Below are 27,247 nucleotides of genomic sequence, written 5' to 3'. Positions count from 1 at the left end.
TTAAAAGCTTTCCAACAGCAAATACACAAAGCTCTTTCAGGGAGTTGCATGAGGTGTAGCATTGCTGGGATAGGTATAGGTGTTCTGCCATCCTTTGAGCCTTCTGTGAACACAGTGATGCTTAAAACAAACAACACTTCTGTTTTCCAAAGTGCTTACAGTCTACTGAGGAAGACACACATCCCTGAGAAGCGATCATTCATGTCTGCGTGCGGAGCTTCGCTTTGGTTCCAAGAGGAGGCCCAGATGCTTTGAAGATGTGCAGAGGAGACGATGAGCCTCACCCTCTGGAAACGATGTCGGCTGCATTGTAGCAATGCTTCACCTCCTTGAGCAATAAAGTGTTTTTCTGCCACTGTAAATGTCACACACAGCATGTTTCTCATTCTCATACATTCCACTGGTTCTTGTCATCTTTGTACCCATGCACCCTTGCTCCAGAACTTTGAGGTTTCTCAGATTTATGAGGGGTTGTTGCTTATACAGGAGGTTTTCAAGAAGTTCACAGAAAATTCATAGGATGAAAAAAATGCATGGACTTCAAAAATGTTTTGCACGAAAATAAACTTACCTTTTAATTTCATTTTCCATGAACCCTGAAATACCCTCATATAAACAGTGTCCTCCCTACTCCTCAAGCAGATTTCTAAAAAAAAAAAATAACCAAGAGTATGGCTTTTTAAATTGAGCTCCACGGCCCAGTCATATTTGGATCAACCAAGAAGAATCATTTGGGTCTCTGAATATTCAGTATCATAGGCTCTGCCTGACCTCCACCAAATTAGAACCCTGGGAATTCTAACCTGCAACCTAGGAACACAGGTCTCTGAGCAATACTGAGGCGATGACAGCATAAGGATTCTCAACCAGAAGCTTACAGAAACCTATTCCCTGGAAATTAATACTTCACTGCACAATGAACTGTACCCTGGAAAACAAATATGTTTTATTTATTTATACTGTAGTGGTACCTGCTGAAAGTCATGCAGGTGGTGATTTATCCCAAAAAACATTTCTGGGATGAAGTGATTGGGTGACTTAAACCATGAATCATAGCATACTGATGGGGTTTACATGACTACAAGACTTTAAAAAAGGAAAACCGGAATACAAAATGCGTAAGGTGGTACGCTAATCATTTAACAATTAACTTTCTTTGAAAGCCATGCATAGGTTCTTCACCTCTTAATTCCTTGAAAATCACCCCTAAAATAGAAATAAAACCAAAGTGCTACCTCCAAAGACCAAAGAAAGAAATAACACAGGTCATTCATCAGCTGGATAAAAGAGGTATACACCAAACTCTTCTTGGTTAAACATGAAGTAAGCCTTAAACACAGATCAGTTTCTTTATTTGAAAATTATTACACACGAATTACTAAACAGAGGTCCAATTTTGACTTCTAAGGAACGTAAATCAGACTGAGTGCTGTTAAACTATTGTATAGAGAAATATCGAAGCACCAGCATGATGTATAGGCACTCCAGATCCGCATTACTGAACTGGGTCTTTAAAGCAATGGAGAGGCAAGACCAAGCACTCAAGAAATCAACAGGAAATGGGTTGTACTATTTTTGCATGGTAACATAAACGAACACAGAATGATTTAAGGGTCTCTTAAGTTTAAGACAACTAAAAGGAACACAATACAAAGGAAGGAGGCACAGAATCAGGTATTGTATATAACCACAGGGAAAAGGTGACTTCACTGTCATGGTTTTAAATAGTCTGAGTTAAGGGCAGTACCAACATGCCAGGAGTTTATGGGAACAAATACCATCACGACCACTTAAATATCAATCTAAATTAACCTTCAAGTGGACTCAAAATTAATAACTTCTACTATGTCAAGGACTCTTGAATGCATCATTGGAGGTTGTAAGTGTTATTTCTGCCTCTAATATTTATTTCTGACTGTTGCAGCATGACCGAAGTCGCTTAAATGCTGACTCTCAGTTCCTTTATCTGGAATAAGTAGAACACAGTTCCGGTTTCTCATACTAGACAAAGATGCTGGGGGATCAAATGGAAGTTTCCAAATGCCTCTACGTTCATTATTTTGTATGCTATTATTATCATTTTAATGAGAACAACATTTGAAATCTCATGTGCTCATCTCAGAGATCTCTCTCCATGAACCGACTGCTGCTGAACCTAAAAATTTTATACATTGATCTGTTATTCAGTTTTCACCAGGGCTGATAAGAATTTTTTCTTAAATCATTCGTGTGACAACAGTTATTGACTACTGACTGCGCCAAGTGCAACAGTGGGAGCAGCCACTGCAACGTGAAGCCTTCTGTCCCCATAGATCCTCCAGCCTAAAGGAAAAGACATCAGGCAAATAATCCCATGTCTATAGCTCTATCTGTAAATGCTAAGTGATGCGTGAAAGAAAAGAACAGGGTTATAGCAGAGTTTTAAACAGAGAAATTCAAATTGGGCTGGCCGTCAGGGAGAACATCTCCATGGAGGTATAACAAGCTGAACAGGGGAGGCTCCGTATGCAAACAGAGGTCAAGAAAGGAGGAGGAAGTGGGAAGAAGGGATGGGAATTGGAGAAGACAGGAACGGTGGGGAGGGTGGGAAGGACTGTGGAGGGATGAAGAATGATGGCGGGAACCAAACGGAAGTGCCCCTAGGGGTTGACCTATAGGCAGATCTCCTTGACCATGGGGAGGTTCAGCTCCAGGACTTAAGACATTTTGAATTTGGTTTTGTCCTTAGCCCTAGGATATAACAATTGCACCTAAGGTGACGTCTTTCCTCCTAAAACAACGTGCTTGTGGCGTTTCAGTTGAAAATGTGAGAACCCAAGGAGTTTAACAAAATCTAATCTGAACTCCAAAGGTGATCTCAGCACCAGGCAGATGCTAAACCCTTTACAACTTTAACCTCTCTGGCAGTATTCCCCTGGGTTCCTTGGCATCTCATCTTGGGCATTCGAAGCTCTGAAATCAGCCAAGGATTTGAGGGGAATGTCTATCAGGAACTTGGGCTTCCCCTTCTGACCTCCTTGTTTTGAAAGTCCCCTCCTCAGCCAACGCTGCTCTGGCAACCTTGACCTCTGCACTCTCTCATCCCAGACTAATGAAACCTGCCTACCTTCGGCTTGTTCTTTGCAAAGAGCCAGTTAGAGATTACGTCTTTTCTTTCAAAAATCAAGTGCTCTCAAGTTTTCTATTTGTTGCAGTTGAACTTCAGAGCTCTGAAGTAGGTTTTTTAATATATTTCACCCAGAACTAGCTATGTGCTACTAATGCAACTCATACTGAAAAGAAAATTCTCTCACTTTTGTGAATCCTGGTAGTGATTTTGACCTGTTCTTTTCTGTAGGGTTGAAAAATGGATATGTTCTATTACCACTTTTTACTTATTCTTTGAAATATTTCTTTATGGAGAAACTTCGTCTCTTACATGGTTACTCTGGAGTAAATATTGTGTAAGAAAAGTAGAGTGAATGCCTGATGTTTTTCCTTCATTTATTAGTTACACAAGTCGGATCCTTAATGTCTCCCATAGGTGACCAATGGAATTTTTTTGTCATCATGAACCTACTCACTTAAAATATTCAATGTTTCAAAAATTGTATTGAGTTTCTTTTGAACTTCTATTTTTGGGCAGTAAAACCTTTCTCAACGGTCCCTGAATTCATTTGGCATGATCTCGATGGATTTCCATAGTCTCCTTATTTTCTAGTATTATAATAGCTAAACTTATTTTAATTTTAATAGAGCTCCACTTATCATTGAATTAAAATCTTAAGACCATAAGCTTTGCGAATAATTGGAGAATTTATCCTCTTTGATTTTAGACTGACCAGAATCTATCTTGTTTCTAAACTCTGACATAAAATAGGATTCCTCAGTCACAGAATTAGCTAAAAAATAATGTGAAAGTTGTGATATACCTAATTCACCTTGGTTAAGCCTTTAGCAGTTACCCTGTGGCCATTCCCCCAGTAAATAGGCATTGAATTCAATTATAACTATTCTTTACAGGAAATCTAACAAATTTACTGCTTTAATTTTTCCCCTAATCAGACATGCAGCATGAGAGATCAACATCCTGAATACTCAGAAAACTATTACCTACCCCTCATTCAGTGTCCCACACCAGGTGAATGGTTGTGCTTCTTATGTTACTTTTTTATATTTCCTATTTACATGTTTTCTAAATGGAAATCTACTGGTAATAATGTATAATGTATAATTCCAGTTTTCACTATCTTTACATTATAAAACATGCACTCTTACTTTTTAATAAATTAACCTGAAAAGTATTTGAAAGGTAGCACAAGAGAGAGACAGACAGAGATATCTTCCACTTGCTGGTTTACTCCCCAAATGCCTGAATCAGTCAGGGCTGGGCCAGACCAAAGCCAAGAACTGCATCAGAGTATACCATGTAAGTGGCAGGGACCCAATTACTTAAGCTGGATAAAAGGGGTATATGCCTCCGGAGTACACATTAGCAGGAGCTGGATTGTAAGTGGAGGCATGACTTGATCTCAGCACTTGGATATGGGATGGAGGCGATCTAAGTGGGTGATTTAGCCTTCTGCACCACAATGCCTGCCCCTATGTTTCTAATTTTAAATAGTTGACATGAGTCTTATAATTACTGACTTATGTTTCATTTACTAAATATAGCATCCATGTTTGTCTTAAGCATCTGTGTTTAAGCAGTTAAATATAATAGTTTAACCCTTGTAAACATTTATTCTTATCTAGTCTTCTCATTCGGTTCTCTCTGCACCCTTTGCCTTATCTTTAACGTGTGGACTATGCCACCAGGATGATGGAGAAAGCTGTCCAGAGGCTCACCAAGCTTGCCTGTACTCATCCGTTCATCTCCCTACAAGATGAATAACAGAAAGAGAACATGTAAGCAGATCATAAGGAAAGCTGCTCTACGACTGGGTAGAAACAGTCCCTGATGGGATCACGAGGTACGGCGGAGGGTGTCAGAAAATCCATTTCTAGGCTGAGGACAGAGAATGAATAAGAGAATGATCTATGTAGGGGAATGCTGGAGGCATTATGCAAAGTCGCCAGGTTCAGAAAATCATGAAATCATGGCACACCACAATTAGCCCCGCATGGCCAGAGAGCTGGACGTTCCTCGTGCTCTGTGGGAGTGGGGAGAAGACTACCAACTGCAAAATGAGGGTGTTTACACAAGCAATGCAGAAAAGGAGTTTGGCATTCACACTAAGGACAATTGACTCAGTAGTCACCCACAACTGAAGAACCGCGTGCTCACGTGGGTTACCTGTCGTTTCCAAAGGACAGTTCGGGTACACTCACTTTCCCCAGGTGGGCTCCCTTCCCTGCCTCAGTTCACCATTCTCTTCTTTGGGACGTTTAGTACAGCTGTGCCCCTTCACCATCAAAGATTTCCTTTCCTTTCCCTTGTTCTTTCTTTCACCAGTTATTTCCTTCCATACATCTCCTGTCCAGATCTAAAAACATGTTCACGGTTGCTATGGCCAAGATATCTGAAATTTATACTTTCCCTTTGATCCCATAAAATTTAGCTTCTACTTCTCTCATTACTCAGAAAACAACTTCAAGTTTACTGACATAAAAGTAGAACAAGCCCTTTGATATGGATTTTCCATTCACTTGATGTTCTTTCATAACAAGTTATTGCTCTCACTCATTGGGGTACAGGGCAGTAAAATTATGTGTGGGTCTCACAATAGCCATTTTCCCTGCAATAATCACAAGACGTGCTTGCATCTGCAACTTCAGCAAACACATGTATTAGGCACAAGGGGACTTCGTGTAAAAATGTTTAGACTACCTGAAACAATAAAAAGGACCTGTTTTAATAGTGGTAGAAATGCATTCCCATTTTTCAACACGAGTAGTTATTCAAACCTAGCACTTCATAGTTTTATTGTTAACAGTGATACAATAAGTGGAACGCTCCATGATTTACTGAGCTTAATAATATTTATATAGGTTTTAATTCTTCACCTTCAAGCCAAGGGCTTGAAATTCCAACATTCCATATTTCACAGGCACTTGCACTCAACAAGTCAACAATGGCATTAATTCTCTCTCCTTTTCCTTTCCAAAATCTATTTATTCTCTATGTCCTTCCCCAGCCAATGATACAACCTTCCAGATAGTTTTTCAAGTCTGATACTTCAGCGTCTGCTCACATACAATGACCAAGCTTTCCCGATTCGAAATCCACAGTAGATTTCACTCTGCCTACTCTGTTCTTTAGTGATTGCTCTCCTCTAGTTTGGGGGTCCCCTGTCACTGACACAAACCGGAGCAGAAGCCCCCTGAGGCAGTACTGCCTCCAGACTGAACCCTCCACAGTAAGCCTCCGAACTACCTCTAGATTGAACTCTCCAACTTCCACCCACCCATTTTAGTCTAAGTGACCACACTAAAACACAAACTCCCCATCCCAGTGTCCTAATTCCTGTGCCTGAGTGGGGCTCCCCAATTCTCCTATTCAGCTGTCTTCCTAACCTATCATGTGAAAATAGCTCAACTGATTTAAAAATCTATTGTAATACATATTTGAATACTACTATCACTTTATCCATGATACCCTGCACTCATGCTATGCTATCTTGCACTAGGCTTGTACAGTATGTCTGATATTTCTTTTGTCCATGTTTCTTTATATATATGTACTACCTTAGAATTTATCTCTCTGTCTAATATTTGGAATAATTATCTTTTAGCAAGTGCCAATAAATGCATAAAAGGTTAATGCATGCTTCATTGATGCACTTGTCAAGAGCCCTGGCTTCGGAAACTGATGTATCTAAACTAAATCCTACATCTAACATATTTGTGTAACTGTGGACAAAGCTCCCACTTTCTCTAAGGTTAATTTTCTTCCGTTTCAGGAACTGTGAAGCACTCAGATGCACACACCTGAGCAAATGGCTCTGGCAAAGCTCACCCTAGAGTTGTATTAACTTGGTGCAGATTGGAAGGCCCAGGCAGAAGAGAATAGCAGGCTATGTGCAATCCTCGGGCTTTCCTCAACCTTAAGACAGGTCCCTTCTGATGAGCATGGAGGTATGAACTGTGGTTGTGAACCAGGAAAGAGACCTTGGCCACCTCTCTTTGTCCAGGAGAATGGCCATGCGTGTCTGGAGAAAACCCAAAGTGATCTTGGATCTGTGCTGCCCCACTGAGTTGCAGACAATATCTTGCAGCAGGAGGCTTCTGCTAACAGCACATGCAGCCTCCCATTTGGAAGGTGGAAAACACCAGTAGTCCCAGCTCTTTCTGAGTTAGGCAACCCAGAATAAGCTATATAGAGCATCCAGTATAGAATTCTGCTTGTCTCTTACTCCTACATTAAATGATGGGTTTCCTATGTCTAATTGACTGTGTCGTTAGAACAAAATCAGAAACTTCCAATAAAAAATAGTTTCTGGGACTGGCATTGTGGCATAACAGATGAGGCTACTGCTTGCAGTCCTGGCATCCCAAGAATATGGGCACTGGCTGCTCCACTTCTGAACCAGCTCCCTGCTAATGCGCCTGGGAAAGCAGCAGAAGATGACCCAAGTGCTTGGGCTCCTGAACTCATGAGAGAAACCCAAAGGAAGGTCCCTCCCGGCTTCAGCCTGGTTTGCAGCCATCTGAGGAATGAACCCATGGATGGAAGATCTCTCTGCCTCTCTCTGTCTCACTTTGTGTCTCTCTCTCTTTCTCTGAGTCTCTATGTCTCTGTAACTCTGACTTTCAAATAAATAAATAAACTTAAAAAAGAATAGTTTCTGATACATAGATTACTATGTGTTCAATAAATGTTGCTAATATAATATCTAATATTTTTAAAGATTTATTTATTTATTTGAAAGAATGACAGAGAGGGAGAAACAGGGACAGAGAGACAGAGGGACAGAAGAAGGGAGGGAAGGTGGGAGAGAAAGTCTTCCATCCACTGGTTAACTGTCCAGATGGCCATAATGGCCAGTGCTGGGCCAGGTCAAAGCCAGGAGCCAGAAGCATCATTTGGGTCTCCTACATGGGTGCAGGGTCCCAGGCACTTGGGCCATCTTCCATAGTTTTTCTCAGGCCATTAGCAGGGAACTGGATAGGAAGTGAAAAAGCAGGGACACAAACTGGTGCCCATATGGTGCAACAAGCAGAGGTTTTATCCATTATGCCATAACACCAGCACCTCTAATAATGCTTTAATACACTAATATTTTACAAGGTTGATACAATTAATAGGTGGAGAATGAGTGTGGCTACAGTTTAATTGAGGGACTGAAGTCAATTTGATCACACACATTCCCCTAAGGTACTCAAATCCAAGCCATTTGGGGTTATTCCCAAGGTATCAGAGAGAGTATTTTTCTCATCAAGGTTGTGACTTTTCCTCTTTAACAATAATTTAAAACTATACAACTTCATTTCACATTGAATCCAGTCCTTCCAATATGCCATATGCATTACAGTTTGTGCTTAAAATCATACTGTCCCCAAGAACTGCTACTTTAGCCATAGGCCAAACAGGAAACTATAAATGCAGGTACCACAAAGACATCAATTGAAGCACACAAAATAGAATATTCCATAGACTTAAAGATGAGAAAAAGTGTGTGTATTGGGGGGGGGAGGTATAATACTGGAGTTATGACAAGTAGTCATAACTGCTTGCTACCAGTCAAAAAAACATTGACTGGGGCCAGCGTCTGGGCACAGCGGCTTAAGCAGCTGGCTGGGATCCCGGCATCCCATAAGGGCGCTGGTTTATGTCTTGGCTGCCCCACTTCCCATGCAGCTCCCTGTGAATGTACCTGGGAAAGCAGTGGGAGATGACTCGAGTTCTTGGACCCCTGCCACCCACATGGCAGACCCAGAGGGAGTTCTAGGCTCCTGGCTTTGACCTGGCCCAGACCCCACCATTGTGGCCATTTAGGGAGTAAACCAGTAGATGAAAGATTGGAAGATCAGCCTCTCTCTCTCTTTCTCTCTCTCTCTCATTCTCTCTGTGACTCTGCCTTTCAAATAAATCAATACGTTTTTAAAAACGCTGACAAATGGTCATGTCCACACAGAATTCAAAGTAAGCCGTACCTTTGCAGTCACTGCCACATGAATATTGTGAGTGGTGCTCTCACTTCAGCCAAGCAGTATCAGTGGTTTTGATGAACTAGTGTTGAATTTACATCCTACACTGAATGTGTATTACATATATGATGCTGGGGAAATCACTTCACTTTTCTAATACCTGGTTTCCTCTTTACTAAACAGGTAGTTCTAAGGATTAAGTTAGAGTTAGATTATGTCCACAAAAACCATAAATGACACATACTACTTGCACGATGACTTTTAGCTATCATTGTATTTGCGACAGATGTTATTACATGGCTATTCTGAATGAGTAGAGAATGTAACTATAAACATGAAGCATTTAGAAATTTGTTTACTGATGTACAGCATAAGCTGTGCGGCATAAGCCTTGCTAAACTCTGATCCAAAGAGAAATAAGACTGACCGTCCAGCATCCAGGTTCCAGAGTCTTAATGAGGGTGGAGCTTTTTTAAAGGGTGATTTGATTGAAGTAGGACAGTTAGGAAATGAGGAACTAACACAGAATCAGAGCTGCTAAGCTGGGTTGTTGAAGCCGAGTCAGCTAGCAGTTAAGCTGGGCAGATGGTGCAAAGTGGGCTGCCCCGATTCATCCCCCATGCAACAGCTGGAGGGAGTCTGAGCTGCAGTTCAGTGTCTGGTTGATTTGACTACAAACCCAGTTCTGTCCCTTCCTATCTGTGAAGCTGGAGAAAGGCAATCTCTCTGTGTGTGAACTGTCTCATTTGGAAAGTGGAGAAATGGAAGAGTTATCCAGGAGTGGTTATCTGGGATGCTTTAGAAACATTAGAAACTGCTTATAATGGCATATGATGAACACGCAAATGCAAATAAAAGCTACGCAAGCCCTTTCTATTAAGCTAGTAATTTTTGTGTTGTTCCTATGATTGCTATTAATACGATTATCATTCTGTGAGCTCTGGAAAGCACAGAAGGGCTGCTGATGTTTGATGGTAGAGGTGGGTGTTGGGAACACTCAAATACAGGAGCAGACCGGTACATTCTGCACAACATGGCCCAGTGTAGACATGGCCAACAAGTCACGTAAGCTCCATAGGATAAGCTTTCCTTTAACAAAGAAGAATTAAACCAGAGCCTAGCTCAGCTTACATCACAAAACCATGGACTATGTGTGACAAATGCTTTAATGGATAAAAATAAATGTTGACTAGAGGAAAAACGGTGAAGTGAAACTGAGCACTCCGGGACTCTTTTCTGGGTTCTTCTGTGTATGGCTTGTGAGATGCTGGACTAATCACCAAATCTCTCCAAACCTCAGACTGTTCTCTCAGTAAGCGCAGATCATATTAGCTCTATTCTATTATAAAAGTGCATCAAGAGGATGGTGCGGCTTGGGGTGGACTATCAATAACTCTTAGGTCCCTTCTCCACAAAGAGATATAATAAAATACTTCATTAAGAGGAGACTCAGTGAATCTGTGGATTCTATGTTTTTATGTGAACGTATTTAAACACATTTTATATTCTGGCAGAAGTCTTTACTTCTCTTCTATTAATTTATGCTGAGGGCTTAGTGCATTTAAAAATTAGTTACATGACACATTATTTTTTAGACTAGATGAAAAAAACATTGTTTTATAACAGATGAGTGAATATACTAAATGGAACACTACACTGTCTCTTTTATTAAATGCAGGGTACCTATATGAAACATAATCAAACATCACCCATGAGGATAAGGTTCTAATAAGATCTAGTAAATAGCATCAGGTTTGGATAAATGAATTCATATATTTCTACACATATCTATGCACACACATATATGGTATCTGTGTATGTGTGTATGAAATGCTACCATCTCTGAATTAAAATGTTAAAATTGAACACTAAAGACAATAATTGGCATGCATGGACACCAAAAAACCTTCCACAAAAATCATTGCTGTTTTTAATATCTCTTTACACAGTTAAAAAGCCCATTTCAGTTTGCAGTTTGTCTTTCAAAGCCTCTCCTTTGATGTTCATTTCCGCGTTTTGCATATGTAAACACTTACTATATGCACATCCGAACACCTCGATCCGCATTCCAATTCTGCCCTTGGGGTTCCATTCTACAGGGATGAAGCGCAGAACCCTGGCTTTGATAGAAGGCTGGAGCCTGGCATACACCACGCTGTCTGCATTTGCATTTCCTGAGAAGCCCTGGAAGAGAAAGGGAGGAAGGAAATCAGTCTATCTGCAGAGTACCCATCTCACCCCACACCTGACAGGGTAACAATCAACAATACAACTGGATTTTTGACTATGAAAATGACTCCTTCTTCAAAAAAAATCACATTAGCAGTTTGTCCCCAAACTCATTGTTGCCTAAACTTTTCTGCTTATTGAGAGTAGTTTCAATTCTACCAACCCCATTAAACCAGCTTTAACTGTGATACCCCTGGTAAAGAATGTATCTGTAACGTGCAGAATAAACTTGAAATGTGCCAGGCCTAGGGCTATTAACATTGGACTGGCACCAAAAAAAAAAAAAATTAAAAAAACATGCTTCCAGTATAGAAAAACCATCATTTGATTTAGCAAAGATGCTCACATCACTGATGAATGGGTAAAGTTATGATTCGTTTCAGATGTTTCACCCTCTCATCTTACCCATTAACAGAAACAAAAGTATCACCCAACATTCAAGTCAAAACTATCCTCTGATAACAGGTTTTAAACTTCATTGGTACATGACTGAACATAAAATTGTTATGTGAAATTGGAAACGGTATGAATTCGCAAAGATCTGTAATTAGACTTCGAGACTTGGGAATCTGAAAGCTACAGAGACCTTGGGAGGGATGCGAAGGCAGTACACACTGCAGATAAGGAAATTAAAGGTCAGAAAGGTGAAAAAAACCCTCCGGTGTTTGCAAAACCATTATCTCTAAGACAAGGAGCCAAGTCCTCCCGTAATAGCAAGATGCATCTCCCTAACACATAGCTCACCTGCAAAACCAACTTACTACAGCGTCATCTAACGTCGAAGTCAAAAATTTCAACAAGTTTCTCAATCGCATTACTTGTCAGACTGTGTTGACCAGTCTGCACATGCGCACGGTACTGCCCATGTCAGGTATAATTATTCAGCAAGTTTCAAAACCTATTAGGTCACAAAAAATACTCCTCGTTTTTTGGCATTGTCAATTTTTGTTGCCTTTGTGTGCAGAACACTTTCGTAGTCTAACGTTCACCAGCACATAAGTAAGAACACATTGCTTCATCCCACAGATACTTGGAATCTGATAACCAGAGTTCCATCTTGCTCCACTGCTCGGAAGTTTTGCAAAGGGTCTGGTAAGAAAGGTCAACTTAAGTTACTTCTATTTCACCCTACTCAACCCTAGTCAACCCACTCCTATAGCACCATGCTCTCCATTTCCTCACCATGCAAATCATGAAGATTCACCCAAATATTTAGTGTTGCATGAATTCCAGTGTCTCCTATAGAATGGTTGATGTGGGGTACTGTGTCCCAAAGTTGGACTGCACCTGCACTTAAAACTTAAGTGCTCAGATCTTGGCATTGGGCTACGCATGTGTGTTTGTGTGTCCATGCGTGTTGTGCTTGAATGTGTGTGTATGCACACAAATGAGTACGCAGGAGTCTTTACAAATGTTCCAAATCAAGGTAATGTACAGCCAGGGTACAGGGACTGAGACCTGTTTGAAGATGTTCAACTCCAATCCACAGCAACTTGCTGTCTTAGCAGATATCTGACATGGGAGGATTTCAAAAGCTTCGTAAAAGTAATGAAATTAAGAGATATGTTTCTCTTAAGGCAAAAAAGGGATGAAATCATATATACAAGGGCTTTCTAAAACTCATGGAAAATGTGATTATAAAATCTACACGTGGATTTCCAATTTTTGCACCAAAATAAACGCATGTTTTAGTTCTATTTTCCATGAACTTTTGGAGTACCCTTGCACTTCTGATTCCATTTCTCTGGCAGACTAACACAATCTCTAATTAGAATTTCTTGCAGAGCGAACAGCTGGCTGATTAATTAGATAATCCTCCCAAAGACTGCATACTTTTCAAAAATTAACATAAGTCCATAGCATGGGATAGATGTCCCAACAATGCTTTCAGCATCTTAAGGGATTGGGAGAAAAAATGTATACAACGGCAGTGACAACAGACAGGTAAAAAGAATAGGAAGTTCTGGCCAGCACCGCGGCTCACTAGGCTAATCCTCCACCTGCAGCACCTGCACCTGGGGTTCTAGTCCTGGTCAGGTGCCGGATTCTGTCCCGGTTGCCCCTCTTCCAGGCCAGCTCTCTGCTGAAGCCCGGGAGTGCAGTGGAGGATGGCCCAGGCCCTTGGGCCCTGCGCCCACATGGGAGACCAGGAGAAGCACCTGGCTCCTGGCTTTGGATCAGCGCAGTGGGCTGGCCGCAGCAGCCATTGGAGGGTGAACCAATGGTAAAGGAAGACCTTTCTCTCTGTCTCTCTGTCTCTCACTGTCCACTCTGCCTGTCAAAAAAAAAGAATAGGGAGTTCTGAAAACAGCAACCTTTCACTTTTCACCTGATCCAGTTGTGAGTTATTTGAATTTGGGAAACATAGAGAAGAAATTTAAGATACATAGTTTGGGGACTGGCATTGTAGTGTAGGGGGTTAGATCAGCACTGGCTTGGCAGGCATCCCATGTTGAAGCATCAATTCAAGTCCCAGCTGCTCTGCTTCTGATTCAGCTTCCTGCTAATGTGCCTGGGAAGACAGTGGATGATCACCCAAGTGGTTGAGCCCTGGCCACTCATTTGGGTAGCTGGCAAGGAGTTTCTGGCTTCTGGTTTCAAGACTGGCCCAGCCCTATCTGTCATATTCATATAGGCAGTAGACCAGCAGATGGAGGATATGTCTGTCTGTCTCTCTCTCTCTCTCTTCTTACTCACTCTGATGCTCTGCCTTTCAATCAGATAAATAAAGAGATCTTGAAGATACATAGTTTGTATAATAAAAGTATCTTTACTGACATAATCAAAATTACTAGGAGTTACCTCTTATGAAGTTGTGAGGTTAGGGATATCAGACATTTGGCATATTTCACACAAATCCGGACTTTTTCTGGTTCACTGAAAGCTGTCTTCTGCGTCCTCAAAGGATGGAAGGAGCACACGGTCAACCTTGGGCCTCCTTACAAACACCCCAATCCCATTTCTAACCACCTCTTTTGATTCAATCCCTAGCCCCAAGAGGCCCCAGCTCCCAACACCATCACCTTGGATTTAGCACTCAATACAGGAAGCTTGGGGACAAGCATCCAGATCCTAACTATGAACGAATGTGTCTTGTCTTATCCACTTCCCTGCCTTCAATTTAAAAGTTCCTGACTCAACATCAGATACAACTGAAGCGTAAGATGAACCTTTAATATCTGTTCCAACCCTGTAGAATCACGGTTTTTGTACTCACTGCACAACCAAGGAAAACTAAAATTACAGAGGTGACATGCTAGAAAGTGGAGAACCAGGGTTTAATTCCAGGCCTTTCTGACTCCACAGCCCCTAATTCATCAGCCATCAAAAGGCCTCACTCCAACAGATCATGAAAGCAAACAACCTACCACTGAGGAAACTCACTGTATCTGAAACCTGCTGCCTTTTTTTTCTCATAATTTATATTTAAAATCTTTTACACATTGGAGAATAATGCAACATAGATTATTGCTGGACTGGGACTCAGCTCTACCAGTTGACATTTATACACAAAAAAAGTATTATGCTTAAATCACATTTTCTCAAGATTATTACAGAATAAACATAAAAGACAAAGTTTCAATAATTAATGAAACTCTCACATATAAATAGTAACCTCAGTCATTATACCATCAAATATGCGAAATAACTAGAAATAAAATTAAGGTTATGTGGCTTACATGATAAAATAAAAGACTTCATTATATTTTATTTGATTTAATAACTTTGAAACCCAAGTAAGTGGTCATAGATAGTACAGAAATGTATCCTAACCAAGATAATTTATAAAGTTAATGAATTAAAGTTTCTCATGGGATTTTAAGTACTTCTAAAGTGAGTCTAAAGCATACGAAGAGGTATATTCTTCAGATATGAGTTAAACAACTCATGTATAAAAGCCAAAATGTATAAAGGGAAATGCCCATATAGCGTTTCCTAAGGAGCTATAACGAATCAGAAAACGAGACTGTTCCATGCAGTTGCACAGCAAATTCTGTAATTACATATAAATCAGCCCAGTTCCAGCCACGGTAAACAGCAGCTCCAGTAGAAACACAACACACAGACTGGCAAACATGAAAATCCCTTTGTTGTTGCTGACCCCTCTTATCATAAGAATTCTAATGACCGCTATGTCACCTACAATGACATCCAAAGAACACTCAACTTGACATTGTCAGCTTACACACAGACAATAAGCAAGACACAGCCAAAAACCAGCTAATAGAAATCACTCCTTATTTTATGATGGCAGCTACAAAGTTCTACTATGTATGACTTCCAACAGGTGATCCAGCGTAGAAAGGTGGAAAAGAAAAAAAAGAACCAAAAAGCAGTATTTTACTTCCATAAGCCCAAATAAGAATGATTTCTAAACATATGCTGAACAAGACATTGTAACTGCCTACAAAAGTTGACTCCATCTTGAATGAGAACACAATTCATTTATTTTAATAAAGATAGCAATGATAGTTCTCTAAACAAATTAGAAAGGCAAGTTTTAATCTGCATATAAAATAAATATCATTTTTCAAAGTAAAAGAGGATAGAGTTCCATTAATATAAAATTGTTATCTATAATACCTTTAAGAAAAGGTTCAGTATCTTCAAAATATTTATTTGAAGAGACACCAAGCTACTAACAACAGTTTGGTGAGGCCTCATGTGCCAATCATTATATTAGGGTACAAAGACACAACGCTGTAAACTACGTTGTTTAGATCCTTTTATAGAAGGTTTAGGATTCTAAAGGCAGGGAGATGAAATATCAAGAGACAAGAAGCATGTGAAAGATAAATGTCTGAAGTCTGCAACTATTGTTGAAACACAGCAATAAATTGTTCTATGGAAGATACATGGGCAGGTCATAAAGCTTACATTTATATTAGAGTCTTATATGTTCAATTTTGTTGGGGACTAAATTTTTATTGAGATGGAAAACAACTTTTAACCATTAAAATTCTATTATGGTAGTGCTAAACTAGGAAATTCTGAACAACCCTCCTACAAGAATGAAAATAAAATAGATTGAAGAACTAGAAAGACACTAAAACACTCAAAGGCTCAGATCTGAGAGAAGAAAATGCAAAGCCCTATGTTTGAGCTTCTTCCTCTCTAGAGACAACTAAAAGATTCCTGAAGAGGAGAAAGAGAGATGAGCAGAGTTTTAGATAACCCCACAGGATTATGAAACACATTTTCAATTCTGGATACCTTAAGGATCAGAGTAACTGATAGGCGTCCACAGGTTTGGGCAAGAGTACAGAGGGTCTACAATCTAGGAAAAGGCAAAGCTAGAGATAGGCAACCTCTCACAGACGAAAGCCCAATGTCTCATCATCTCTGTGTCACTGGAGTGAGGAGCCAGAGAAAGTTAGCACACCTTACTATCTAAAGAAGGAAACCAAGCTACATTCTAGAAATCTATGCTTCCAAGCCTCAAATTATCCATTCAGTTTTTCTTATCTGTTATCCTACATGACATGGAAAACAATAAAACACCAGGGAAAACTGTGATTAAAGAGAAATTTATACATGTGTTTGTGTGTGTGTGTGTGTGTGTGTAAAACAGACCTTCAAAAACTTCATGAAAAAAGAGGTAGTCTGAAAAAACTATGCATAGATTTCAAAAGATTTTTGCACCAAAATAAATTTTTTGTTTTAATTCTGTATTTTCATGACATTTTGAATTATCGTCAAGTGTATACACATGCTACTCTATACAACAGGAAACATCTGGGCAAACTAAAAGTCAACAGCTTTTGTTGAACCCGCTGGAAAAATGGTATTTCACAGTGCTATGAAATGAGCTGTCTCCCCTCAAAATTCCTGTGTGGTGGTGTTGGGAAATGGAGCCTTTGGGAGGTAATAAGGCTCCCATGGGGCCATGAGGGCAGGGCCCCCGGGGGGAAATTGGCACCCTTCTAAGGACACAAAGAGAGATCAGGCCTCTCTCTTTCTCCCCGCCATGTGAAGGCACAGCAGAAAGGTAGTCATGTGCAAACCACAAAGCAGAGCCTAACTGGGAGCCAAATCAGCCATCGGCTGGATGCTGGGCCTCCCAGTCAGCAATGCCTGCTGTGTAAGCCACCCCGTCTATCCCCTTTTCTTTTCTTTCTTTTTTTTTTTTTTTTTTTTTTTTTTTTTGGACAGGCAGAGTTAGACAGTGAGAGAGAGAGACAGAGAGAAAGGTCTTCCTTTTTCCATTGGTTCACCCCCCAAGTGGCCTCTATGGCTGGCACTGAAGCCAGGAGCCAGGCGCTTCCTCCTGGTCTCCCATAAGGGTGCAGGGCCCAAGGACCTGGGCCATCCTCCACTGCACTCCTGGGCCACAGCAGAGAGCTGGACTGGAAGAGGAGCAACCAGGACAGAATCCGGTGCCCTGACGGGGACTAGAATCCGGGATGCTGGTGCTGCAGGAGGAGGATTAGCCTAGTAAGCTGCGGTGCCGGGATCTATCCCCTTTTCTTATAAGAGCCCACGCTGGCTAACACCAGGGCAAACCACCACACCCAAGTCTGGAGGGAGGGAATATCATCAATGTCTGAGCTGAGACCCATCTAAATGGAAGAGAAGCCACTGACACCATACGCTGATAGGGACACTGCCATGGTAACCTTGATGAACAGTTGCAGGCTGCACAGGGACCAGTAAAAGCCCGAGAAACTCCCGAGCACCCCAGTCAGAGAGGTCCCCCCAGGAAGGCTCCCCTGCTGTTGGTGAGCATCTGAGAAACACCCCCTCCTGGCTCCTGCTCCTGCGGAGCGTGAGGACTAAGAACCCTTGGGAAGTGTGCCCAGTGATCTCCACAACAGAAACCACTTTCCAGGAAAAGACTTTGCCAGATCTCTCTCAGCTGGGGCAGGGTGCTCCCCAGACTCCAGCCTCCCCAGACTTCCTGTCCTACCTGGGGGAGACATGTCCACAGGCATTAGGGCTTCAAGGAAACCATGCAAAGCTCAGTAGTCATAAGGGAAGGTAGAAGAAGGGAGGCAGGAGACCATAGGTCAAAGTCACCGTTGGCGCAAAGGCCCAGTAAAATACTAAAGTGTAACTGTGCTACACAGAAAGCTCTCTCGTCCTCGTGTCACACTGCCACATCAGCAGGGGCCCAGCACAAGCGCAGGAAAGAGCTGGAAGTACTGAAAACTCAGACTCATGGAATGTTTCGAATGAGGAGCGCAAAGCCAAGGGGAGATTCAAGACCAAGGGCAACGGAAGAATCTGAAGAACAGTGTCTGATCCACAGCACCTGCAGCAAACATGAAACACAACCTGGTTCCTACCCCAAAGAATAGAAATCCTCATGCTAATAAAATATTTATCTCAGCTCCTCCTGCTGGATACCACATGTGCAGCTTTCAACAACGAACTACAAGGCATGCCGAAAGACAAGAAACAGCAAAGACAAAACAATCATCAGAATCAGACACATAACGTCACAAAGGTCAGAACTGGGAGACCATGGATTTACGGCAAATACGGACAGGATGTTAGGGGCACTAATGGAAAAAAAGTGGTTAGCAGGTGAGAACAGATGGGTAATAAAAGTAGAAAGATGAAAATCTATGAAGGAACCAAAGGGAATGTTGGAAACCCAACATACAATACCAGGAGAAAGCCTTTTTGATAGGAATATCAGAAAATCCAACAAAGCCAAGGAAAAACCAGTGAACCTGAGGATACTGAACCAGAAACTTCTCAAACTACAATGTAAAAAGAAAAAAATAAGGCAGAGGGGGATATCCAACAAGTATGCAACAATAACCAAAATTATGTTATACACATAAACTGAATGTCAGAAGGAAAGGAGACAAAACAAAACAGAAGAAATATTTGAAGTAATAATGACCAGAATCTCTCCAAAGTCAATGACAAATACCAAATAATGGATCCAGGAAGCTCAGAGAATGTCAGATTAAAATGCTTACAACATTCACATATTGGAGCACAGGTTCAAGTCCTGGCTACTCTGCTTCTGAACCAGCTTCCTGCCAGTGCTCCTCAGACACCAGTAAAGATTGGTCCAAATACCAGTTCCTGGCTCCTGACTTCAGGCTGGCCCAGCCTCGGCTATTGCAACCATTTAGAGAGCAAACCAGCAATGGAAGTGTGTGTGTGCCTGCTCTCTCGCTCGCACTCTCTCGCTCGCTCTCTCTCTCTCCCCTCTCTCTCTCTGTAGAAAAACAGAGAATGCTTTTCAACTTGTTTTGTGAAATCAGCAGAACCTTAATACTAAAATCTGACAAGAAACTTTCAAGAAAAATTGAAGCCAATGTCAGTCATGAACATAGATCCAATAACCCTCAAAAATAGTTTACAAGGGGCCGGTGCTGTGGCATAGTGGGTAAATCTGCCGCCTGCAGTGCCGACATCCCATATGGGCACTGGTTCGAGGCCTGGCTGCTCCACTTCCAGTCCAACTCTCTCTATGGCCTGGGAAAGCAGCAGAAAATGGCCTAAGTCCTTGGGCCCCTGCACCCACGTGGGGGACCCAGAAGAAGCTCCTGGCTCCTGGCTTCAGATCAGCATAGCCCTGGCTGTTGCAGCCATTTGGGGAGTGAACCAGCAGATGGAAGACCTCTCTCTCTCTCTCTCTCTCTCTCCTCTCTCTCTCTCTCTCTCTCTCTCTCTCTCTCTCTCTGCCTCTCTGTGTAAATCTGCCTTTGGAATAAATAAATAAATCTTTAAAAATAGTTTGCAAAATGATTCTAGAATACAGATCCATAGGAAAAAGATAGTAAACCACCCCTCAATAGCATTTATTCTAGGGATATAAGAATTGTTTAATATTTTAAAAAATCAGTCTGTGTAGTTAATCACCCTGTAGAAAGCATGGCCTTCTGAGCAGGTACAGTAAAGCAAATGATTAAATTCAATATCCACACATGACTAAGACTCAGCCAGGTAGGAACGTTCCAAATCTAACAAATCTATCCACAGAAATCTTACAGCAAGCATCAGACATAATAGGAAATGCCAAGAGCAGCTGTGAGACTGGAAGTAAGACAAGTGTGTTCTGTACAGATCTTCCCATTCAGCACGTAGCTGGTACTCCAATTAGTAGGATACGGTAAGAGAGGTGGTTGTCTGTAATAGTAGGGTCAGAAGGGAAGAAATAATACTTCCTTATCCATAGGTTGCACGATTGCATATGTAGAAAATTTGGGAACATTCAAAGGGAATGTGTGAGTAGCACAATCTCCATAAAAATGAGCATCTATTTCTACTCAAATTAAAAATACACCTATTTTGTGAGCTGGCAGCTCCATTCCAATGAATACACTGCCCGAAAAGCAGGCAGTTTTGCAGGTAGCAAAAGACATGCATGTGAAAGGTCTTGAAGTATTTTTTGTAATAATCTCAAGGCATACTTCAAGGTCTGATTACAGAAGGGGTACACAAACTGGGATCTATTTATATAATCAACTGTTCTAAAGCAATGAAAATAAATCAATTATGCCTGTACACAACACAGATGCAAATCACTAGGCAATGTTAACCCAAAAAGTCAAACATGTTCTTAGAGTATGATTCCTTTTGTATTTAATTCAAAACAGGCAGAACTAAACTACAGCATTAGAAGTTATGAGAATTTCTATATAGGGAACAGGGAGAAGGAGTAGCCAACAGAAAGGGCACAAAAGAAAGGACTGACCTACTATAATATCTTGGCCAAGGTAATATGTTCACAGGCATGTCTACTCTGATAATTCAATGAGCCACACGTAGATATATCTTTGATCTTTTTCAATATAAAAAGCTAAATGAAAATAACAGTGTCAACTATGCCAAAGAATCACATCCCAACATTCTAAAAGATCGTTCACTGAAGATTTAAATTTCTGCATGTATATGTCCAAAAGCAATGAGAGAAGATTCTAAAGAATACCCCATTAAATTGTATTTTTCACTTGTGTGCTTTTCTATAGATCATTAAGAACACCATGGCAAGTACCTTCCAACTCGGCTTTTAGATACCATATAATTTATCATGCATTATACCATAAAGAACTCCATTAGCATCTTTCATTTTACCATGACTATTACAAAGAATAACGGCATTCTTATGACCATTGCCATTAAAATAACTATTGTTCAGGGCTAAGAGAAAGCTTCTGAGTTTCCTATGAGGGACATTATGAAATTCAAAATAAATTCTCACTCACTTCTACATTCTATTTATGTTTTCATATAATAATTCTAATATACTGATTAGTTGTCAAAATGTCATATTCAATAAATCACTAATTATTTCCCAAGTTGAAACTTAAATGTGTATCTTAGAGTTTCAATATCAACCAATCTTTCCAACAGATAAAATGAAAAATACATATTTTACTATACTTGATTCGGGAAATTGGGATGTTTGAACTGTTTGGATAGGGTCTGGCATTGTGGCACAGTGGGTTAAGCCACCATCAGCAATGCCAGAATTCGATATGGATGCCAGCTCAAGCCCCGGCTGCTCCACTTCCCATCCAGCCCCCTGCTAGTGTGCCTGGAATAGATGGCCCAGGTGGAAGATGACCCAAGTCCTTGATCTCTGCACCTGGATGGAGTTCCAGGCTCCTGGCTTCAGCCTGGCCCAGCCATACTGTTGTGGCATTTGGGGAGTGAACTTGGAGATGGAAGATGGATCTCTCTCTCCGTCCCTTTGTGGTGGAATGAGGTGAAAAGGTCATATCAAGATGGCCACTGAGGTGAAAAGGTCATGCCAAGATGGCCGCTGACAACAGAAACTGCCTGGCAACAGGCCGTGATTGGATGGCTTCGGAAACCACATGACAACAGAGGAAACCACATGACAACAGAGCCTGACTGACGGCAGGCCGTGATTGGAGGGTTTCAGAATCTGCCTGGCAACAAGAGCCTGACTGGCAACAGGCTGTGATTGGATGGCTTTGGAAACTGCCTGGCAACAGGCTGTGATTGGTTGGGGCATAGACCGCCCCTTGACCCGAATGGCTGGTCTTGACTATCTAAGCTGTTGTACTAACTGAAATAAACGAGTCTGTGGGCTGCTTACCTCAGGCCTGCTTTCACCCAACTCCCGGGGTCTGCGTGGTGGCTCCACGCCTCTTGCCCCCACCACACTGCTCACTCTCAGAAACAAATCCACTGCAACATTGTTGAGAAATCAACAGCAACATCCCTTCCCTTTCCCTCCTCCTCCCTCTTCCTCTCTAACTTTCAAATAAACAAATAAAACTTAAAAAAAAAATAAAAGTTGGCTACAGTTCAGTCAAGCTTTACTGTTTCTTAGAGTTGTAGAGCCAACAACTCTGTTTTTCACTTCTGAAGCCTTCCATTGTTGGAGAGATATTAGCTATACTATTAATGCATACTGACTCTACCTGAATGTATATTTCCTATTATAATGTATATGGGGTGTTTTAAATACTATACTGCTGCTGACCACTCTATCCTCTTGTTGAATCTAAAGACACTTTCCCAGAAGCTAGCCATTGAGCGATTCTAATCTCTAAGGTGTCTCTAATGATAACAAGATTTTACAGATGTAAAATATCTTCACAGTATGATTTGAAAACTTGCTGCCAACTTTATTTTTTACCAAGTAGTTTTGGAATGCATAAACAAAAATATAATGTTGTATTTTTAAGGGTTGCTTGGTATTGAAATTCAGTACATTTGGTCACATAATTAAAGTTTCATTTCACAAAAAGCCAAAAGAGAGTCTCCTTGGTTTAGAAGTCATATGATCAGTGAACAGGAACGTCTAAGCTTTCTTAACCTGCTCTTCACCAAAGAGAAAAAGGTATCTGCCCTCTGGGAGCAGGGGTAGATAAATGCACACAGCAGATACTGGGTTACAGGGACTGGTACAAAATTTTTATTTCAATCAATAACAGCACCTGCCTACATGTATTGCCTTTTGAAATATTGCTGGGTATTACCAAACAAGAAAATAAGCCAGTAAATGCCTCACATACCCAGGAGTATCTTGAAGCAGATAAATAGAACGAGTAGAGAAAACCTATGCACCCATTCCATTTTTAATGCTAAGATGTACGAGTGGGGAAATATGTTTTCTCTTCAGCACAGGTGACATAAACTCATGCATTCAATGTTCAAATGTATATCTATTTTATCTTTGCAAACAACTTTTTATCCAGCACCAGCCATCATTACTCCAACAACATGTAAAACATGAATATGATCTTTACCCGCTTTCTCTAAAGAGAAATTAAGAATGCCCAAGCAAACCTTGGAACTGGAGACCTTACTGTGACCTGGGACAACCCAGATAATCCTGGTTCTTTATAGACAGGCATCGAGCGTTTAACAGTTGAGGAAGCTTGAGGCAGAAGGATTCCTAAACCTGAGTTTCTTCATCTAGAAAGTGGGGATAGAAACTCTTCCCTCCAAATTTAGAAGGATAAATTCCATAAGATAAAGAGATTGAGATGCACCTGCTTCATAATAAGCCTTAGTAAAGTGTACTTGTGGCTGTGGTGTGCAGTGACTGAATCTGCAATATCACGCTGTTACATAGAACTTGCTAGTCTGATTTTAAAACATTTACATTCTTTTTTTTAAATTTTAACAGAGGAAAAATTGTACTTTATGGGATACTATGTGATGTGTCATGCAGTGCATGTATACATTGTGCAATGTCCAATCAGAGTAAATAGATTTAGTGCATCTTTTGAGACAATTGAAATAGAAATTCTAACTTCTCTAAATACACATTGACTGAAGTGACAACTCCATTTGGGATATAACACCAGCCACTTATTTGATTGTATTTGACAATATTTTTAACCTGAAGGCAAAAGATATCAAGAAAATACTTCCTAGATAAGTTACTTAAACAAAAATAGTTTTTCATTTCTCTAATGCAATTTTATTTCCTTTTAAACTGGCTTGCTTTTGCATATGAATTTAGGAAATTATACTTCAGTCAGTGTAATTATAGCACCTAGCAGCAACAAGCATTTCCTTAAAGATCCACATTGTTTCTGTTTCAATACAACTGAGATTGGCTGATTAGCATTTGAAAAAGATTTCAAAGGTGCGAAATCAATTTAGACACAGATAACTTTTACAGATATTTCTGTGCAATCTCTGAAGTCAGGTTATACAACATTTTGCATATGGTTTTAATGACACTGGATACATATTTTAATTTAAAATCTGCTTATCTGAACTTTAAGAAACTGCATTATTTATAATATATGGAATAATCATAAGTATTTCTGTAAGGAACCAGATAATGTGTCTGGCTGCTCTCAAAAGATAAATTAAAACGAGTGAATACGAGAACAAACTCCAGTAGCATTCCAATGATACAGTACCTAGGCTTATTATTTTATGCCTAAATGATATTTATCTTAATGTCACATGCAGGGTACAGTCTGTTGTTCCATGCATTCTAGTTTTCCTTTGAATTCTCTCACAACACTCCCAGATTCTTAGAACACAAATGTAGCAAATAATAATGAATAAAAGGATAACAGACACAGTGACCTGTTCCCTCAGGTCTGAAAATCATAGCTCTATAAGAATAGGAATAAACATCTTCTCTGAACATGTGCACCTTAGCTATTTCTCAGGGACTCCAATCTTGATTGAGTGGTAGATAATGGATGAGGTAATACTCTGTAGAGTACATGTTCGAAGAACGGGCTCTGAAATCAACAGTCTGACAAATAAACTATTTCTTATTATACTGCAGTCTTAGGAAAGTTACAGTCTTTTTTTTTTTTTTTTTAGAAATAGTAAAATGCAATTCTCCAGTTATATATTGGAAGTTTAAAAAACCAACTGGATTTTTGAAGATGTACATGAATTAGTATTAATTTTTTTAGTTTTTTTTTTTTTTTTTTTTTTTTTTGGACAGGCAGAGCGGATAGTGAGAGAGAGAGACAGAGAGAAAGGTCCTCCTTTTTGCCATTGGTTCACCCTCCAATGGCTGCCGCGGCCGGCGCATCGTGCTGATCCGAAGCCCGGAGCCAGGCGCTTCTCCTGGTCTCCCATGCGGGTGCAGGGCCCAAGCACCAGGCGCTTCTCCTGGTCTCCCATGCGGGTGTAGGGCCCAAGCACTTGGGCCATCCTCCACTGCCTTTCCGGGCCATAGCAGAGAGCTGGCCTGGAAGAGGGGCAACCGGGACAGAATTCGGCGCCCCAACCAGGACTAGAACCCGGTGTCCCGACGCCGCAAGGCGGAGGATTAGTCTGTTAAGCCACGGCGCCAGCCAATTTTTTTACGTTCTAAGTGAAGCTCATACCTTTCAGAAATTTGCACTGAAATATTTAAGGATGAAGGAGTAGAGAGTTGGTGGTTTCCTTGAAAGTAATTCCAGAGTGGGCAATGTTTGGGAACAATGTTTGGGATAGGACTGGCCATGGCTGGACGCTCATCGGGCTGATGAATGCATCCCAGGAGTTCATTTTGCTACTTGTGTATGTAAAACATGAAGACAGGAACTGCTGCAAAGATTAATTTACATAGTATATGAAAGGAATTTAGTATGTTTACAAGACCATGTTTTCCTTTCTAGCATTTCTTTACTTATGAAAGGTATTTATTTGATAGTTTCCTGTTGACAGGCAAGGAGCCATTACCTTGATGTATCTAGTTAACTTAATAGCTCTCAATGCACCACAAACACTGTTTCATTTGGTAATATGTTCATATGTTTTATAAAATTTTCAAGTTCCATAAGCCAAATTCTTCAGCTATGTAAAAATATTTGCTCTGGGGACAACTTACATGCTATGCATATGATCAGAATCATACATTTATAAATTAGTTACGACTCCTTATTTTACTTTGGTTGGCAATTATTTTGGTCAGATATGAACTACCACAGGGAAAGAGTAATTTCAAAACTTAGTGGTCTCTAGAATAATGTCCGCCAATGTGATGTTCGACAGCGAGGGTTAAACATCGTAGCATCATACTGAAAGACACAACAACGTCAGTGAAAGCTCATTAATAACAGCTACATTTGAGCAATCTCTTAACTCTGTCACTTTCTATTCAGAGTTCAAGAAATTAACTTATTTTCCTAACTTGGAATATGAGCATTTTATTATACACTTATAGCAGATTCTTTTAAAGAATTTATTTTTAATTGGCATTATGATTGTGTGTATTTATGGGGTACAAATGTGATGTTGTGATCTATGATACATTGTAGAAACAGTCAATCAAGCTAATGAACATATCCATCACATTACCAATTATCTTTTGTGCTGAGAACATTAAAAATGGATTCTTTTAGCAATTTGGAAGGATATATTGCATTATTAAGTGTGCTCACTATGAAATTCTTTAGCACAATGACTTTCTTGTAAGTTCTATAGATCTCTACAGATCAAAGGATGAAGGCTCATGTAAAGTCATCCTCAATTCTTGCACCGGTAGTAAATACTGCTTCAAACAGATCTATTAATTGTAACTTACAGGTTATTCATTTAATGCTCATAAAAAATTTTGACAAAAAGACACCAAATATTGAGCAATTTAAGGGCCATTAATCATGTTTTCTAGATAAGTGCATGTACTGAGAGATTCAAATTCAGCCCCTCAGCCTTACCCTAAGCTGCTTTGTTTCAGTAAAACAAAGTGCACTAAAGAGGAAACGACCATCACTGGTTTTCATTAATAAACAGAATTCTTTATTGGCCTTTGAGATAAAATGACCACCAAAACAAAGAACACTAAGGTTGAGTTGATTATTCATCGATGTGCATAATTTATCCTCAGTGTAAATACACAGTTTGAAGTTACTCCCTTGGTCATGTTGCTATGCTCTTTTGGTTAGTAATCCAACTTTTGTTCTTTGAGATTTAACTTTGTTTTCAACTGAAAAATAATAATTCCATACATTTCTGCAGCACAATGTATTGTACATTTCAAAATTGCTAAAGGAGATGTTAAATGTTCTCGTCACAAAGAATTAAGTATTTGAGGTGAAGG

The 27,247-nt window shown here is 40.3% G+C and overlaps 1 protein-coding gene across 6 annotated transcripts in view; it reads right to left on the bottom strand.

Moving 5' to 3' along the window:
• The window catches only part of CNTNAP4 (contactin associated protein family member 4), a 291,034-nt gene that overhangs the window by 118,019 nt on the left and 145,768 nt on the right, over positions 1-27,247 (bottom strand). For all 6 annotated transcript variants that reach the window (XM_062176397.1, XM_062176399.1, XM_062176403.1 and 3 more), the window contains exon 4: positions 11,106-11,253. In XM_062176397.1, the coding sequence (XP_062032381.1) occupies positions 11,106-11,253 (148 nt within the window). The remainder of the gene's footprint in view (positions 1-11,105; positions 11,254-27,247) is intronic.

Source organism: Lepus europaeus, chromosome 19 (assembly GCF_033115175.1).
Source record: "Lepus europaeus isolate LE1 chromosome 19, mLepTim1.pri, whole genome shotgun sequence".
In the NCBI taxonomy this organism is placed as follows: Eukaryota; Metazoa; Chordata; class Mammalia; order Lagomorpha; family Leporidae; genus Lepus; species Lepus europaeus.
The sequence above is the reverse complement of the archived record's forward strand: the minus strand, read 5'-3'. Positions and strand labels throughout refer to the sequence as shown.